The sequence below is a fragment of the Caloenas nicobarica genome, chromosome Z (genome assembly GCF_036013445.1).
Source record: "Caloenas nicobarica isolate bCalNic1 chromosome Z, bCalNic1.hap1, whole genome shotgun sequence".
In the NCBI taxonomy this organism is placed as follows: Eukaryota; Metazoa; Chordata; class Aves; order Columbiformes; family Columbidae; genus Caloenas; species Caloenas nicobarica.
Window position 1 is genome coordinate 77,885,532 of NC_088284.1, and position 19,122 is coordinate 77,904,653.

The 19,122-nt window shown below is 39.9% G+C and overlaps 1 protein-coding gene across 4 annotated transcripts in view; it reads right to left on the reverse strand.

The window, feature by feature from the left end:
• Positions 1 to 19,122, reverse strand: part of SSBP2 (single stranded DNA binding protein 2) — a 193,800-nt gene that overhangs the window by 141,906 nt on the left and 32,772 nt on the right. For all 4 annotated transcript variants that reach the window (XM_065657718.1, XM_065657719.1, XM_065657716.1 and 1 more), the window contains exons 2-4: positions 7,801 to 7,873; positions 2,193 to 2,254; positions 591 to 675 (exon numbers count right to left, since the gene is read on the reverse strand). In XM_065657718.1, coding sequence (XP_065513790.1) covers positions 591 to 675; positions 2,193 to 2,254; positions 7,801 to 7,873 — 220 coding nt within the window. The remainder of the gene's footprint in view (positions 1 to 590; positions 676 to 2,192; positions 2,255 to 7,800; positions 7,874 to 19,122) is intronic.

Consider the following 19,122-nt stretch of genomic DNA (forward strand, 5'->3'; position numbering starts at 1 on the left):
TTTGAACTAAGTCTCAAACACATCAAAACTAGCATAATACTTTTGCCCTTTATTCCTCCTGTTTTCTTGGACTGCATGATTTTGCATTTGACTTGTTCTATGATGCTTAAGTGTTTATTACATTGATGAGAAATACTAACATCAGGATACAAAACTATCCAAAGAACAATCACACTGTAAGTCAGTATGGTCCTGACAGAAACCAGGTGATCAATTCCATCTACTGAACAGCGTTTTCTTTAGCACCAACAGAGCATGGACATGTGGACAGGACATATCTGTGCTTCCACTTGCCCTGTGTCTTTGTGACCAGCCTGATGTGTCCATGGCGGGGTGGACAGAAGGACATTCCTCATTCTGTATTAACACATGGGACAGCACTTTGACCTCTGAGATGGCTTCCAGGAGTTTTCCATATGGTGCTGGGTAATCACAGAGTTAGCAAGTCCTAATTCTAAGGCATCCTCATAAAACTGTTACGTAGATATGACAGACACCTGCATTTTTGAGCCTCTGTAGCATAGAAATACTTCCCTGTCACATTTATACATAACATTAATGAAAATGTGGTAAAGACACACAAAACTTACATAGTCATGAAAGGCTTTTGCTTCACTTGAATGCTCACATGTTTCTCGTCTTTCTGGAGCTGCACAGTAGAGATCCCAAAACACACTGCAAGTTAAGAAGTTACAGAGATGGTGAGAAAATCATTGTAATACTCGTGTAGATTTATGGTGTATACACACCACACATGCATGTTCACATATAGAAACAGACATATCGCTTCCTCACCAAGGCATGAAAAACACTTACTTACCTCTATGAAAGAATTTAGCTTTGTAACACATCTATGAAGAATCAAGTCCAGTTATCTGATCCAAGGCAAGCAGTACTGTATTCCTTTAATACCACTACAGTACAAACCAAGCAGCTAGTCTAATATACAAGGTTTAAGACTACAAAGCTTACTACTGAAGGTCTGCATTTCACGTACTGCAATTAATTTCCACAAAGCACAGGAAGGGACAGATTCGCAATAACATAAAAAGGCAGAGAGAAACCCAGGAGTCCTTCCAATGTCCAACACTGCGCTTTAAACAGAAGTTCCCAGAGAAACAGGCGTATGGACAAGAGTGGGAAATAGATGGATATGTTCTTGGCTTATGAATAGTGAAAGGAAATTACGGTACTCCCATTGGTCTCCCTCCCCAACCATTGAGCTATGCACAAATCAGTTCTAACAAAAAGATTCTGGAATGAAATAATGTGTATGCTATAACAAATAAAAAAATAAAATTTGTTAGAGTTCTGTAGTGTTTCCTTATTGTTTTAGACTTAATCTTCTGTAACTTAGTCCAGCACTGTAGTATGGAATTGTGGAAAATGTGAGCACTCTGCTGCAGACAATCAAAACTGAGGATAATGCAGACAGAGACACAAGGAACACATTCTCCTTGCCAGGCTTCCATCACACAGCTAAAAGCTATGAAAGAAAAGTAGTGAAGAGTATGCCACCTTCCATGCAGCTGTACCAATCACTCAGGTTTTTGTGTTCAAATGGGACTTCTACAAACACTGATGTGTCTCTGCACACCAGCATATATAAGCAAATGGTATCATGCATAAAAAATTACCAGTCAACCCCACGTCTACCCATATCCTGAGCTCAGAGAAACTGAAAATGCAAACACTGCAGCACCAAGCCCAGGCTAATGCACAGTGCCTCCCAAAAAGGCTGGTAGCTTGCCTTCAGCTAATTACTTTCATATGATATTCCCGTGACTAGAACATGTACTGAAGACTGAGGAAGCTCACATCCACATGCAGCATCTCTGTATGTATATATATATATATATATTTTTTTCCCCAAATGTCATTATTTTAGATGTGTATAATGATCTCTTAAATGCACAACTTACTGGAAGGTGGTGAAGAAAGAATTGCAGGCCATCTTCTTTCAAAGATGCTTTCTTACCAATACACCATGCAATGTTTCTTTTCCCATATCTATTATCTGGGGTTTTTTCTATATCTAATTTTCTGTTCTCTCATTCCCTAACAGGAAAATGTTTCTTGATCCTCATCTTCACATTCCTTCTACAACGTTCACCTGAATTTCTTGCCTCCAGCTGCTGGAACTAGCAATCAACATAATCTGAAAACCAGAGCAAAAGAAAATTGATACTTACCACCACCAGGAATGCAAGAATCCTGGGGGCTCCCCCAGTGTGATGTTTTTTTCCCATCTTATCTAAAACAAAACAATAGAAACAGAGGTGTTCGTTTTTGTGATCGTTGTGACTAAAACACATTATGTAATTCACGCAGATAGCAAAAAGAAAAAGAAGAAAAGATTTTGTAGTTATGAAAGGCTTTATCATCATCAATCTGGATGGCCATATTACTTGTTTTATTACACTTATTAATACAGCTGATACCTAAAATAAGCTTCCCTTATTCTAGGATAGCATGTTTTAGATTTTTTTCTAATTTCAGTTCTGAATAGAATTCTATTAACGATGTATTCTTTTATCACTCCAACACTGAGATGTGATTATTTTAAGGTCAAAAATGCACCCCCCTCCCTCCCCCTCCCCAAAAAAGGAAGTCGCATTAAAAAGTACCCTTAAAAATATGTAAAAGATTTTCCAGTTTGCGCTAAGGAAAACATAGAAGAGACAGAACTGGTGTTACTGGTTCAGCAGGTGGCAGTCTTCCCTCCGCATCCAAAGCGAGCGGTGTTTTACAGTCCTCAAGGAGTGCTTTACTGCTGGAGGTAATGTGGCAAATACGAGCAGCATCAGAGTTATAACCCACTTTCCCAGCACCCAGTGAAAATGGAAAGCTCACCTGGTTTGGCTTGCCTACGCTGGCAACCTCTCCTGAACAGAGCTATACGGGCTATGGCTCCTTTCCCACCCAGGAATCCCTATTTATTTAACACTGTTTTCCAAGGAAATGCAGTTTAAGAACTTTTACCCTTGATTTCATGCTTTTTCTGTTGATCAGCAAACCCATCAGACGACATAACGCACCATGACAGCGCTCAGCCCCTCTGCAACACTTCCCAAATGTTGCATCTTAACTATGATCACACAACCATTTTATTAATGCCACAGTAATTACTTTGTCCTTCACTACAAAATCAGCATGGACTACAATAAAGCCTGTGCAACTGCTGAAAGAGCTTGTTACAAATAACTGAAATCCACTGGACGCTGTACAGAAGAATGTTAAAACTGGGTGAAACCAGGGCGTTGTGCGCACTCCGAGCTCCTGCCGTTACAACCACACATAGCATTATTTCCTCTCCAATTTTGTTAAAAAAAATTATTCAAACACAAACCATATTCTGTTCTACAAACAGAAGTAATGACAGACAGAAAGAGGATTATTTTAATGAACTGCATAAACAGCCTAAATATTAAAGATATTCAAAGATATATATATAAACGAAAATAAAAGCTTACTACAAAAGGCTGATAGAGTGTTCATAACGCAAGAGGCACTGGTAAAGCCAGCATTTTCCAAAAGAGACAAAAACTTTGATTCTCAACTCCAACTTCATTTCCACATCCAGTTCTTCAGAAATTTGAAGACATACAAGCTCTGTTAATAGCTTCCAGGAGCAGAATATGTAGTACACACACCTAAAAATGTTCTTTGTACTCATATAAAGTAACCAAGCATAATTTTGATGTATTATTTGAATATAACTATAAAAAATAATTTTGCTATCTAAAAATTGTTTTTAAAAGGTAACCTTGAGGCGCTATCACTTCTCTTGGTAAAGTCGTCAGCATGAACCAACTGCATGGTGCTTAATACCACCACCCCGAAACAGCAGGTAATACATAAAAAGCATATTTTTAAAAGCTCCTGTTTAAGTGCTGGCAGATAAAAATATTAATAAAAAATGAAAACTATAAATAAATCCAAAGCTGCTATGAAGGTATTATGCACTCTTCAAATACACTCCTCTGAAGCATGATTGCTCCTCACATGCAATGGGAATGGCTCGGAAGGGCTTGTGTTCATCACCAGGAATATACAGTACTTCTGAGAAGTTTCAAAAGCAACATACTGAAGAGATGCATCACACAACCAAAACAAAAAATTGTTCCTGAAGTTGAAAAATCAAGAGTGAAAATTATCTCTGTGCAGAAAGCCTTCTCTATGCCTGAGCAGTACTCATGCTCTTCAGATTGGGGCTTGATGAGGAAATTACCCAACTCACAGAGCTCATGCTGGTCCTTTCTAAAGGACATATTTAATCTTGAGAAATTTATACAGAAGCCTGAAGAAATGTGAAAGTTCAAGGCTTGTTTGAAGGGGTTTGGTTTCGTTTTTCAAAAATACATACTTCCGTCTCACATGGCCAATGCCAGTCTGTCTGATCACAGAGACAGATTTATAAAGAGTTACTAATTTTAGAAAAATATCCTCATTGTCAACTGTAACGATTAAGCTTGTAACAGGTGACTGACTGACTGGGAAATGCCCACCTTCTTGGTCCAGCCAAGCTAATAGGAATTATTCCTCCAAGGCTAGGACCTAACTTCAAGCATAGAAAATATGTGAGATGAAGATCAGCTCTTCAAGGAAAACACAGCAGCTGGGACACCAAAGGAAAGAATCTGGAGCAAAACAGCTTGTTTCAAAAATGTGTGTACCCATCTGAATAGTTCTACTCAACCCTCATAAGCAATGATATGGTTTAGATGAAAGCTAGTTGTGCTAGCCCCTTGACATTTTGCCAGTTTTGTGATGAATTGGTATGAAGCAGCTCTTGAGTTACTTCAAACCAGTACTTCATGCCATGTCTCCTGAAAGGAAGCAAATTTGCAGATCAGGTACAAGAGTTACAGCCAACACATCAAACAAGTCTCTGCTATCAAGAGATCCAGGAAAATCCTTGCGACCTTGAGGTCCTATGTTTTAGAGATGAAGGCAACAAAGCTTTGAAGGCTGTACTCAACAAGGACCACAAAGCACAGTTCACCTCCTAACTGAAAGATCAGCAGAGGACTTCTAGACCTTACTGACTCATAGAATCACAGAACAACTCAGGTTGGAAGGGACCTTGAAATATCACCTTGTACAGCCCTCTGTGGGAAAGAGAGCACAGATGAGATTCCTTAGCACCCCGTCCAGTTGCATCTTGAAAACCTCCAGTGATGGGGACTCTATGACATCCCTGAGGAGGTTGTTCCAGTGAATGACTGTTCTCACTGTACTGCAATTTCTTTCTCATATCAAAATGAAATCTCTCCCTGTGCAACTTGTACCTGTTGCCCCTTGTCTTCTCCATGTGGATCCTTATGAAGGAAGAGCCTCTGTCCTCTTTGTAGCTACCCTTTAAGTACTGGAACACTGTGATGAGGTGTGCCCTGAGCCTTCCTTCGCTTCCTAAGGGAGAAAAGACCAAACTCCTTCAGTCTTTCCTCAGAGGGCAGGTTCTCCAGCCCTTTGACTTGTGGATCATTTCTATGGAATTTAAACTACACACAAAGCATTACAAAAATACAGGAATGATTACAACAACCATCTCTAAGTTATCTGGGAGCACAGTGGATTCTATTATATCCAACTGAAAGTTTCCTTTTCTTAATTTTGTTCCATTACTCTCAGCCACGTTCCCTGGTAGATCTTTAACAAAGGGCTCTTAGCCTTCGTCATTTACACATTTGAATGACAAACAGGTCAGACAATCTATGTATGCTTACTCCTTCTACACCCAAATGTTTAGTTTTAGAGCTACTTATTTTTAACTAAATCCACCCAAACTATTCTGGCAGGTGCAGACTGCAGAAGCAGAGAGGCCACTGAGTTCAAACAGCCATGCTTCTTAAGGAGGGACCAAACCAACACGAATTTCCTCCTGTGCCACCTGGGTGTCTCCTACACCTGAAGTACTCTCACAACAAACTGGCTGCAACGGGGCAGTTGCTTCTCAACAGCAATGAGCCAGGAAAGGACAAAAACGCACAGAAAATTGTAGCTTTCAATACATCATAAATTCACTAGAGGACTTTTTTTGTGCTTCTCTCAACTTATGTTCTCTTGGTTTCATCCCATATGCCAATACCCTCCAACAAAAACAGCTGACTGACATGGAGTACAGAGCTGGGGTAGAGCTACTTGTGATTTGCAGCCCAGGACAGAATGTGCATTACAGTGTTAAGACCTGTCTACTGCACAATCAACTATCATTTTTTTCTGCTGCTTTTACCACTTGCCATTTAACTTGTGCATTTTAGTTTACTTTCTCCAAGCCGTATTAGTGTACAGTTTTCTCATTCTAAGCCTGTCCTCCCAGATATGATTTTTTTCCAGATTTTTCCATATCAGTGGTAACTGCCTCTAGTTCCACCATACAACTATTCACAGGTGTTCTCAGCGTAATATTTACCCTTCTGCACAGCTGATGCTTGAGGTAAATAAACTCACAGCTTCGTGTGAAATCTAACAGACACCACATACCAATTCGATACAATATTTGGCCCTGCCCTGTGTTTACCATCTTTTGGCTACTATTAGTCTTCACTTTAAAGATTTGATACATGTTCTCCCATTACAGTTGTTCAGACCTGAAATTTTCTTTATAACCAAAGACTGGATTAGTTTTAAATGCTAAGTTTCAACACACGATATTGAATGTTTTCTAGAAATCCAAATGTCATACTAGCTACACTTCTGCCAACTGCTCATTTTGCAAATATATCATAAAACCAAAATGAGCAAAATGAATCCTGCACAGGGTATTATTTACAAATGACAGCTGTTTGGGGAAAGACTATACTCTCCATTGTTTTCTTTATTTTTCCATTGCTTTACCAAGGAGAAAAAACAATTGTCAAAAATATACTTTACTATATACTGATACTACCACAATTCTACCTCTTTTCATCATCTCTGCTACGTGAATCTTCTATCCCACCTCAAAAACGTAATCACTAGCATAGTAATTTTATCAACTCTTAGAGGAATATCAGATGAAGCAAGCACAACACCTTGACTATTTTTTCCTCACTTCTACTCACTATTCAACTATTATTATCTTAAATGTTCTCATCAAAGAAAGATGAAAAATAACAATAACTCCAAAAGACCTCAGTATGTTTGGCATACAGGTATTTTTCTATCCCAGAAAAAATGTAAAATGCTAAGGAGACATAATTTACTTCAATCTTCAAAAGATGTACACAGTGTCTTTGAAAGACTATGAAAAATAATAACTATTGCGTAAAGGTAAAAATTCAGTTAGACATTGAAAGTGTTTATGAAACAGGACCTAATGGCTGAAGTCATAATTGATTCACCAGATGAAAAGAAGTGGTTAGAAGCATGGGAAGAACACACAGGGAGATCAGCAGTGCTCAAGAGAATGTGAACTGCAAGCATATGACAGTAGGATGTAAAATAAATGATCACTGTGTATTTTGGAAGGGTACACCATTCACAACTGGAGATATCAGCAATAAGTTAGAAGGTCATCGGAACACAGTACCAGTCAATGTGTTCTCTAACGTGCACATTTATTACAGAACATAGATTAATCTTTCCCCGATGTAGTAGCAAATCACAGAACAGGGTAACAAATCACAGCAAAAACAGTTTTGCAAAGTTGTGTTAAATGACAAGGCAAACTGGCTGCTGCAGAATCAGAAATCTATGCTGATCAATGTAAACAGAAATTCAGCATTGTCACTGCTGTTTATCCTAGGCCAATGTATATTTATTTCACTTGCACACACTGGAAAGTTATGTAAGGAAAAAAAAGATGGGGAAACATACCTCTGATAAAAATGTCTGGGCTGATTTCTGTGCTCCTACGTGGAGCAGATATTCGTATACGTACAGTGCTAATCTGAAAAATAAACAAAAAGGACAATATTTAGTATTGTGCATTTGTTTGTTCTTCTTCTTTAGAAACAAGGGATTATCAGAACTTTGAGGTGTATTCTGTTGCCTTTCACAAACCACTATATACTGAACATGTCGAATCTATTATACAGAACTTTTAAGCTAAACATGTAGGTCAATTCGAGCGGAGGTGTTTAAATAGTAGTTAATTAAATATTATTAAACCCCTAAATTACTTAATGTCAACATTTTTAATGATATTTGGACAAGTGCCCAGTGAGCTGACAACTGACCTGCTGCTCCTATTTGCCCACTCTATACCCTGCTTACTGTAAATGCAATGTATACATACAGCAACACCGCTTATTTTTCCAGATCAAACTTTTTTCTACATGGAACACATCAAGCTGTTAGCACACTCGAACAATAGCCTGGGTTTATTCAAAGAATACGCAAACTCCAGTCTACATCAGGAAAAGTAATCCCAGCACCCCGTACAACCACATCTCCCAAGCGAAATGCAGAGCTCTAGATTCATCCAGACTTGTGCACTGAGGAGCTCTGATGACAACCGAGCTACAAACGACTCTCACAGCTCCCGAAGGAGCTTCCCACAAAGTGATCTTCAGCACCCAGGCACATCTCCAGCTAAGTTCAAAGCACTGGAATGAGAACCTCGCTGCAAACAGAGGACTCACTCCCTGAATGGACCCACCGCATCTCGGGCTGGGCAGCCCTGCTCAGTAACCCAAGAAGAGGGGAGCTGTAACAACCAATTTCTATCAATACAGCCTATGTAAGTGAGATTTGAATTGGAAAACCAAAGAAGTAACACTTCCTGTTCCTCAGCTGACTCTCCAGAGAGGCTCCAGTCTGTCTGTTTCAAGTTTTTCAAAACGAAATCTCATTTAAAAGAATAATGTAATAATAATGCTTGGAAATTGTCTATAAAACATTTCAGTCCGAGAAAGGAAAAGAAAGTCAGGCTGCACATTTTTACATTTGCTAGCTGAACCATTTTTAAGAAAATGTATTTGCATGCACCTCACGATACACCACTATTCTTATTTGAAACATTTTACTATTCATATTTTTAAAATATGTAGAGAGGTGGAGAATATCTCTTTTCTTGTTACTGTTCAAAACATTATGCAGTAGTAGATGAGGTAACTGTCATCATGGCACTGACAGAGTAGTAATTATTGCAGTAACATTTAAGTATGAAATTTTAAAATCTGGAAGAAGAATTCCATAAAAATTGTTTTCATTAGTTGTTTATACTTTGTAAATAAAACACACACTTAACTCTCCCTCCAACTTCAAAAGCAAAAATGTACTTTTTTTTCTTCAAATAAAAAAAAAATTCATACTCAAACACATGCCTGGGTTTAGTTTGAACTGAGATGGGTCATGCCCACTTTTTAATTCCAGTATTTTACAGAACAGTTATTTATTGCTTTGTACTGTGCCATATTGACAAAGGCAGACTCAAGGTGCGAAGCACGCTGTGGTTTTTGCAATGGAGCACGACCCGGTGCTCAGTGCGGAGCAGCTCAGAGGACACAGTGATAATGCATCTGTAAGAGCTGCAGAGAGAGAGACCATCACATACTCTCTAGTAGCTCATCCTAAAAGCACAACTGCATTTAAAAAAAAGAAAAAAAAGTCACATCTTGCTCACTTAACTCTTCCCAGTTCAACTATCTTTACATTTTTAAGTAATAAATGGTTGTAGACAAAATCTAAGACAGGCATAACCAGCAGAGAGGAAGCACTGTCTACAACAGCCAGGATGACCTGCATACCCAGTTACGCTTTAAAGCATCTCACTTGTCTTCCAAGATTCCCTTTTTTGTTCGTATCAAAACATGAAGCCTGCAGTCCAGATAAAAGGATTTGCATGAGTGTATCTTTTCTACCCCACAAAGGAAAGCAAAACAGCACAAAACCCAGCAGTTTATTGCAGGTACATCACCTTCATTTGTGTGCCCTCTGTTGAAAGCTTTAGCTGATATTGCACCATGATACCCAAGCTGACAGCACAATACTTTAATATCGAGAAAGATTTGCGAGTCTTATCTCAGGACTCCTTGTGTCTACCTGCAAAACACGGCACAGGCAGCCATGCTCCAGCACCAGTCACCACCTCTGCCCCGGGCGCATCTTCGCCGGCCGAAAAAATCCAGGATACCTCAACATTGCAAAAAGACAACTCCAAAACAGACCCAAACACACAGAATGTGCAAATTAAGTGTAATTATAACAACACCTCAAATTAATTGATGTGCATTATTACATCTTGATGTAAAAATACTAGCAGTGAAATGAAATGGTGAAACTACTGTGCTTATTAAGTGGGGGGGTAAACATGGCAGATTTCAGGAAAAGAATAAATATTCCTAGTTTTAGGCTTGATCCACTTGTGGTAAATTAAGAGCAGGACCACGCTGGCAAGGGGACTGCCTGGCTCCTGTGACAGGAAAGCCAGGACCACCTTCCACCAACAGATGTGAGACAGAAGGCACAACACAAAATAACCTGATTGGGTCTTATTAGATCTAAATTGCTGGTCCATCCCAAGCTATTACGCTGTCAGGAAGTCTTTACAGAAGTTAACAACATTATAGGTTCATTCAGAAATAAATGCATTTATGGCAGAGATCAAAAGAAAGATACTGATGTTTTACTGCAGTAGTTGCAGCAAAAGGATGAATGGAAACCGACGCTCTGAGGAAAGATGGCAAAGAAACCCGAAAAAGATGCAGCACGGTGTAAGAAGGAGGATTACCAGACATAAGAACTTTAACTACAGCCTAAGACCATAATAAGATAAAAGTGGCTGCAGTCCAAGCGTGTATAATTAACAAATGAATAAACTATTTAACATCGCAGCAGAAGACTAAGAAAATAATAGTCAGATAGTCTCCAATAGCAAAGGACTTGCGTCTGAAGCGGCATTTTAAAAAACAGGTTTTACTCATTAAAGTGGTGCGAGAAACCGTGTAAAGGCAGCAAGGAGACATATGTTAAATTTTCACATTTGCATACTTGTTGACATCCCATGAGTAATGCGAGGAAAAAATATTTCCAATCAATTTATGACAACGCTGAAGTAATTTTTGTTAAAGACATGCCATAAGGCCAGAGTTCCCCCCTCCCTGCCAAGACAATTAGATTAAACATTCATCTATGGTCTGATGATACATTCACTGTATTAAAAAAGTTTACTGTCTAGGTCTTTCTGCTACAGTGCTCATTTTGCTAAGCTGGTGTGTTTTGCCTGAAGTTTCTGCTCTAATTGGACCAGGCATTCAAACTTCCTACAAACATCTACCGAACTCTGAAGAGAAGAGCTATTTAAATGGTTCTGGTCAAACAGTTATCAGAATATCACGAGGACATAAACGGTAATCACTCTAACTGTGCAGTGGAAATGACCTTCTTACATGTTAATGTGGGAAGATGCAATTAGCCTAATGAGAATTTACAACCAAAGCCTTGCAGCAGTAGGTCCATCGAGGAAAACTAGGTGATAAACTGCCCCCATTCAAAGTTAAAAGATTAAGACAACACCTAACTTTCCATAAAAGGCAGAGAAAACCTGAAAGCACCAGGACGATGTTCACCTGATCTAGTTTTGGTACCTGTAATAACTCAGGTGCTCTGAGTCACACCCCCTGCACCGCCCTGGAAAGCTGCATTGACTATATGGAGGGTTTCCATCTGGCTCTTCAGATGAACATATGCCTATAGAAGGCCTCAAGTTATTATCACAAAGTCTTTTGTGAAGTATTTCGTCCATAAAACACTACAGTAGTATTTTTGCTTCATCCCATAAAATATGCGTACCAAGAAAGTTTCTGTCTGTCAATCTGAAACTGAACTTCAAGCACCGAGTTTGGTTTATCATTATTTCTAAGGAGACAAAGAGCAGGAGAACGGCCACATTTTTCCATGAGGCTCAAAAGCTGGGCTTAGAAGAGTAAGGATTTGCAATACATTAGCTTCTGCTTTCTCTTGAAATCTGCCCAGTAAACCTGCCAGAAGCTGGCAACTATTATACACGGCTTCATGCGGTTGAGAAAAAGTGCAATTGCTTTCATTGTTTTATTAGCCACATGTCATAAATAAAAATATATGTAATTTAACCGAGGGTACAGTGGCGTATAGCCGTTATGCAGAAAGTTATAAAATCAATGTGATGGAGCAGGAGCCTGCAGCTCCCGAGCTTTGGCAGTGAGTCAAAGCGCAGTTCGGGTACCGCGTCTGCAGCACCGACAGCTGCCCCTTCACAACAACATCTACGATGGTCAACAACTGCACGTCATGGGAATGTCCACAGATGCTAACACCTTCTCCACCAGCAACAGACATTACGCTGTTAACATCTGATGCTGGATGTGAATAAAATAAAATAAAATAAAATAAAATAAAATAAAATAAAATAAAATAAAATAAAATAAAATAAAATAAAATAAAAATCTATAATGGGAAAGATCCAGATCCAAGCATCATCAAGATACCTATCTAGCAGTTTTGGACTTCAAAGACTTAATTTTTTAAAACTTTTTTTTTTAAACGGTAATTGAAAAACACAATGAAAACTAGTAGATCGGTATCTATACATAATTTTTAGTTTGTATGAAGAAAAGTAAAGCAGCTGAGCGACATTTAAAATCAGCTCCACAGAGAAGATCTTAAACATTTCTCTGTTTCAGGAAACTTGCAGTATCCAAAAATCATCACTCTGACCTGTACAGAGCAGCAGCTCTTTTTTTGTTTCCAAAAAGGTATATAAACTTCCATTTCAAATCTAGAGACTCCCAGGAATCTCACTCATTTAATATCCAAAATAGAAACCTCATTCTCTGAAATAAGTGAATGTAGCACTGAATCCATATTTTAAATATAACAGCTAGAAACATCTTAGAATTGGGTTTTCTTGAATGAACCTTCTTGAATCCATCGATCCAGTACTCTAAAAACTACTCTGAAGCTCTTGATGGTGAGCTGGTTTGGTAATTTTCAACTAACAACAGCAAACTATTTTTTTGGAATTTTAGTATTTTTAACAGAGATGTATGCCAAACCACTCTCCCCTATTTCATCATAATTATAGTCATTTTCCCCCTTCTCTCTCTCTCCCTCCCTCCCCATATATACACTAATATATATTTTTTCCCATGTATGTCCATACATACAAACTTTTCCTATACATCTCATCTGAGATTTAAGTGATTCAGTTGGCTGTCAGTTATCCATGATAAGAGAGGACTGGGTGAAGAGACCACAGGGGCCGTTTGGGTGCAGAAGTGCTTTTCTGCACAAGACAAGACACACGACCACCAGTACAAACCTTCCCACCCTCCAGGGAAGGTGAGCAGAGATCAGTTTGGGTGCAGCATCACACCTAGAGCTATACACGAGAATTAATCACACTTTTTCATTTGCCCAGGCAGGTGTGTTAGTTAACAACAGCCCTGACACTGCAGTGATTTATCTGCACGCACACCCCTAGCACATCGGCTCTCCCCGGCATGCTGTTTCACCTACACGTAATTTACATTTTGGTTTGTTTAGCTTGAGGCCAGCAGACTGCTCTTTTCAAGAGCCTCTAATTATGCAGTCTACTGGGGTTTTTTTCCAGCTTTATGTTAATGTTAGTGTTCTGTATCCTATCAGCAATGTGATCAGTTTTCTTAGAAACACTTGGGTATTAAATGAAACCCAAACATTGGTCTGAGGAAACAGTATGTCCCAAAGGAGATCCTTGATGTTTGTTCGGCTACATGCACTGCCTTTTCTGAGAGCTCCTATCGCCACCCTGCAAATCCAGGCTGCATAATAGTGTATGTATTCAACATTGTTCATATTCATTTACTTCTTCCTCACTCTCCTTGTGTGCACCTAAATATTTGGGGCTCAAACCTAGTGCCATAATGAATAGTGGCCCCAGCGTCTTGTATCAGGATGGTGGTACTTTCCAAATAAGCTGATCCTTCTCGTTTATTCCAGTTTTAGAGATAGGGAAGCCTTCTCCTACCATGATTCTGGGAAGGCAGACTCATTTCTAGTCTCATGTCCACTTGATTGCTTGTGAGATACCCTGAATATATTCCTCATTAGGTCTGGTCACCCTCCCTTGATTATATGTACTGCTTTAAGTGTTAAAAACAGTTGTAACCTACTAAGTGTCCTTTTACTCTAATGATACTAGATAAAACACAAGGGTTTCTTTCTTCCAGTTTACCCATCCACTTGCAACTCACAAATCCTTATGCATCCTAATTTCATGTGCTTTTACTACTCAACCTGTAGACTTCCAGCACCACCATTAACTATTTCCAGCAACACATTAACTTGTATACTAGTATATAACAAAACATTGAACAGGTATCCAGTATCCATTGATCTTCAAAAATAAACAAACAAAATCCACTAAAGGTACACTCTGTGGTGGTGTCTGCCGTCACTCTCAAAAGCACTTAATTGAACAGTTTTACATATTCTCACCTGCTAATGATGTCTTGGTTTGTGCTAAGATGTCACACTGCACAGTGTTCCCCATATTACTTTCATTTGACTCTGGCTGAGTTTCATACTCATTTTTGTCTCAGGTGTTAGCTTGTAGAAGTTACTACAAATCCAAAATTAAAGCACTCTTACATCGACTCCATCGTGAATGGGATAATTTCCATTGATTTCCAAATTCCTAATACATCAGCAAAAGGCAGATTTTCTTGATGACCTCTAAGGAATCAAATAAAAATATTTTTTCTTTTTCCACCCATGTTTTGTGCCTATATTCTTCAAAAAGTTTTCCAGCAGAATTTCACAGGCTTCCTAACCCATGTTTAGAAAAGAAGTAAGGCTTATCCATCTGAAAATTTGTCTGGTTTTTTTCCAGCTGCATTTGCTGGTATGGTAATATAATATAGCTTCCTGCAAACCTGATTCTTTTCAGCCACTATAGCTACAGCATTATTCCCACAATATTCCTATGTGAAAATTGTTGAACATCTAAAATGCATCAGCAGATGCAGTCCTCAGAAATAACGCTACCTTACCTTCATTTGCAAATGATAGATGCAAATGAAGAGCGAAACATTCTGCAATCAATTGACTTTGTCTCTTCAGTGTTTATTTAGCTCCATGTCTCCAGTTTGCTCAGGTGGCCCTTACCCCTGCTTAACAGATTGTATGTTTCTGTAGCCTCCTCTCCCACCTTCTTGCCTCCCAAAACTTAATGTCACCAGCCTAGAAAGCTAAATCACTTAGATGAACCATTCCTAAAGTAACAGTACACAGTTCTTTGTCCCCTTCTGTGTCCCGTTCCTCTCGCCTGAGGGCCAGGACGTGGAGGCTTACTCTAGACCAGCCAAACTGATGTTTTCGGAAATCCTTAGTCATCAGAGATGAGTTTGCTGCAGCAGAGGAAGCGAACAAGATATTTGGGTGCTCTGGTTCTTGGAGAGACCATAGGCCATAAAATGCCTTTATCATGTAATTCTCAGGGCTGTCCAACACGCAGTTGATCTGCCGGTCATGTACCCTTTTCCCTTCTTGCTTCTCCTCATTGACGGCAAGCTGTTGAGGACCAAAAACATCCTCGTCTCATTACTCTCTCATTTCTTCCCCCTTTCCCAGCTAAGAGTTTAGAAAATTAACCCAACCAAAAAGAAGCAAACAGTTTTCTGCTTGATGAGTGGGCTGAATGAGCCTGCCAAGGGTCAGAGCAGCCACACAGGGGCAGAAAGAAGCAGGAGCACTCATTTTGGCAGTCCTGGACTGCCAGCACAGCTCTGCCCACACCTTCATTTCCATCTTCTGGCTAGAACCTCAAACTTGGCATTCGAGGAAAATATATGTATTTTTAAGGCAACCTCTAAGTAGTTCCTTGGGCTTAAACCATATAAACTATTCACTTACCATAACTATAAAATATGCTAAACGGCAGCTAAAAAAAATAGTTACATGACAAAACACATTTTAAAGTGTAAGCTGAGACTTTTATAAAAATATGTGAGGCTCTAACTCCTCCTGATAATAAAGGTCTGGGTCTTCCCTGCTGCGTTCAATGGGATGGTAATGAGGTTTTATGCGCTATTTTTTCCCTGGTATATAATTTGCCATAGGTAACTAATTTAATGCAATGCATCCTGCCCTGGCAGTAAGCAGAGTGATCAGCACAGAGCTGTCGCAGGGAGAGTCACTGGCAGAGAGCAAAAGCACAGGCACAGTCGTTAGCAAAACGCAAACTTTAAAGCCATACATGTGCCACTGGTGAGCAGCTAATATATGACATCTCTTTGTAGACTTAAAACACTTGTTACGTATGACAGAAGGCTGCTTTAAAATCCTGTATCAGCAGAAACCAAGGGTGACACTGACCCATGGCACTGCAAATACTGGGTTTCACTGCTCACTTGTCACCCACTGTCCTCAAAGGAAAAATTAATTCGCAAAATCTGCCAGTGATTTAAATGTTTTAAAACCACGTATGAGCAAAAAACACATTTGGATTTATACAGCAACAGGAAAACAGTGACTGGCTTTTAACCTTGGTGGCAGGCACAGGCTGCTGAGAACATTGCTGGTGTACGACCAGCGCATCTGCACTGCTTGCCCGTGGCATGGGCAGATGACACCATCTCAAGCTACGACACTTCGTGGTGGTCTTTTAGACAGGAGAGTCCCTCCTCCCCACAGAAAGATGAACTGCTGAGCAGTGCAGGGGCTGGCTGCTAGCCTGGCTTGGTGCAAAGCCAGGCAGGTCACCTCTGGTCAGCTTCAGCAGCAACACCACAGCTTATGTTGCACAGATGCCATCGAGGGGTTGCCATGGCTCTGTTGTAGCAATAGCTCCAAGCCGTGGAGTAATATTATCTTAAAATATTACAGCTGTTCCTAAAGCAACTGCCTACCCTCAAGCAGAAAGAACTTCTCCCTGTCTACAGCAGCACCAGGAGATGGGGAGAAGAAGAAAGCATGAATGTGTACAGCCAGCTCCCCAGGGATGAGTTAGACCCACCTCAGACCAGCACCGACTGGGCATGCAATCCCCATCAGCCCCACAAAGCAAGCACCACATAACTTGATTTGCATTCGTATTAAGCAAACAGTATTCCTGAGTATCTGGCTCCTAGGAAGACTCATGTTTTTGCCAGGAAGTACACACAGGTTTAATATCTTACTAAATACAGTGGGTGGGTCTGCAACATTGAAGATTACTGAAACCTGAAGTCCTCTCTCAAAAGTCATAGGGTAAGACAGCAGATTAGCACGTCACTTGTTGCACCACGTAGTGAAAAAGTGGAAGGGGAGGACCCTGACCAGTACCATGGACAGGCTGGAGGTCACCACTGCTGATCTCCTGTGTATGAGTGACAGTTAATGCTGGGCAAAAAAATACTTTTTTTTCCTTCTTTTACAGCCTATCATGGCTAAACTGAGTTGCAGATAATTAGTCAAATAAAGATTTTATCATTCCTTCCCACTCACTGCTTGCTCCAGTTATGTTTTCAAACTCTGTTAAGAGCAAACTCTGTACCCAGAGGTTGGTAGGACACTTTGAAGAGCTCCGTTCCAGGTTTCACAAAGTGGCACATTACCATAGGAACATGTCAGCGTACATGCCAGTGTGTGGGGCAGCAACTGGTAACACATGGAAATCCAGTCACTGACTTGCAAAAGCAGCGAGTTGATCCTGCTCGTCCATTCGGCACCCCCGTACAGGAACCCATAAATAAGAAAGAGCTGAAGGATTTGAGTTCAGAGAGCAGCACGCAGCCATGGGGGTTCCTCACTAACACCAATCCTCCTCTTGTAAAAGGGTGAAGGTTTTGTAGAGAAGACTTCTAAGTTTAGTGGCCGTGAAAGGCATGTCACACTACCAAAATGTTTATTGAATTTCATCGCAAGTTTCTTGTTGGAACCAAATAGTCAAAGACTGGCTATAGCTAACACTCCTGGCTGGCAGATTATCTCAACGGCAAGCTGAAATAATGAACGTTATCACAAAAGAATAAAACAACAGACTTCCAGGAGCCACAATCAATCATGAAACTGAGAATTAGTCTCAAGAGAGAAGGGGAGAAAATGAGGATGAAGACACAAGCAATAACAAGTCACCTCATGAATCTTATGGGAATCATATGGCATGAGAAAATTGAGGATGAATTTCCCTGAGTGTCTATCTAAAAGGTAATGGTAGAAAGTAATTTATATGACTGATTATTAAATTGCAACATTTTATTCTGGAGAGAGGAAGTTCTGAAAGCATCAGAGTACAGCTAACAGGCCTCAAAAGTCAAACAAACTCAGAGAACTGGTGGAAAGAGTTTCTTCAAAAAAAACAGCTAACTTGAAGAAAAAAAGTGCAAGACAAACATCAGGTGACTTGCACTACATTAAAAAACTCAGTGGCAAATATCAATGGAAGACAGACAAGAAATAATAAGAGGTTACTCTGGCTGCATCAAAAATTGCTCACTGAACCAAGAAAAAGGTGCAACAACAAAGAAAGTAAAGGAACATAACAGTGTTAAGGAAGAGAACAGCCATGCAGGTGACAAATGCAGAAAGGCTGAAGTGCCAAATGAGTTTCAGTGAGCAAGGACATGAGCAAGGCAGCAAGAACAAAGCCCACACCACCAAAGAGCTGGAGTTCCACTATTCAATGCAAGAAGTGTGCAAAGCAAAGAGGAGGTAGGGAAGTCTGAAGACTTGGTGCATCCTTTGTTCCTACCTGCACAAAACAGCAGAAGAAAGCATTACTGCTTAAATACAACAGGAATGCTCACAGCAGGAGGAAACAACAGGTTAAAGAACAGTTGAGTAAGAAAGCTGTACTACAGGGGAGAGGGCTGGCGCATATATCTCAAGAGCGCTATGGAACAAGCAAAAAATATTTTCTGAACTTGGAAGAACTTAAGAAAGTTTATTACATGTCTTCTGAAAATGAAAAAAAGGCCCAGGGATTTATATACCACTCAGAAATAATCCTTACCACCACTAAGTTTTACTTTTTTGGACCAGATGAGCCATGAACGTGACATCAGCTGCATTTGTCAAGAACAGATCATGTGAATTCTACCTTCAGTAAAATCCAAATTCCTTCTCTGATAGAAGAATCGGTGCTGATAGAAACGGGGAAGGCAGACCTTGGCCTCAGTGTAAACCACCCTTGTCCTCTAACAAGAGAGGCATCCAGCAGCACGTCCCGGTGCCCCACGCGTGGCAGCTGTGAGGTCC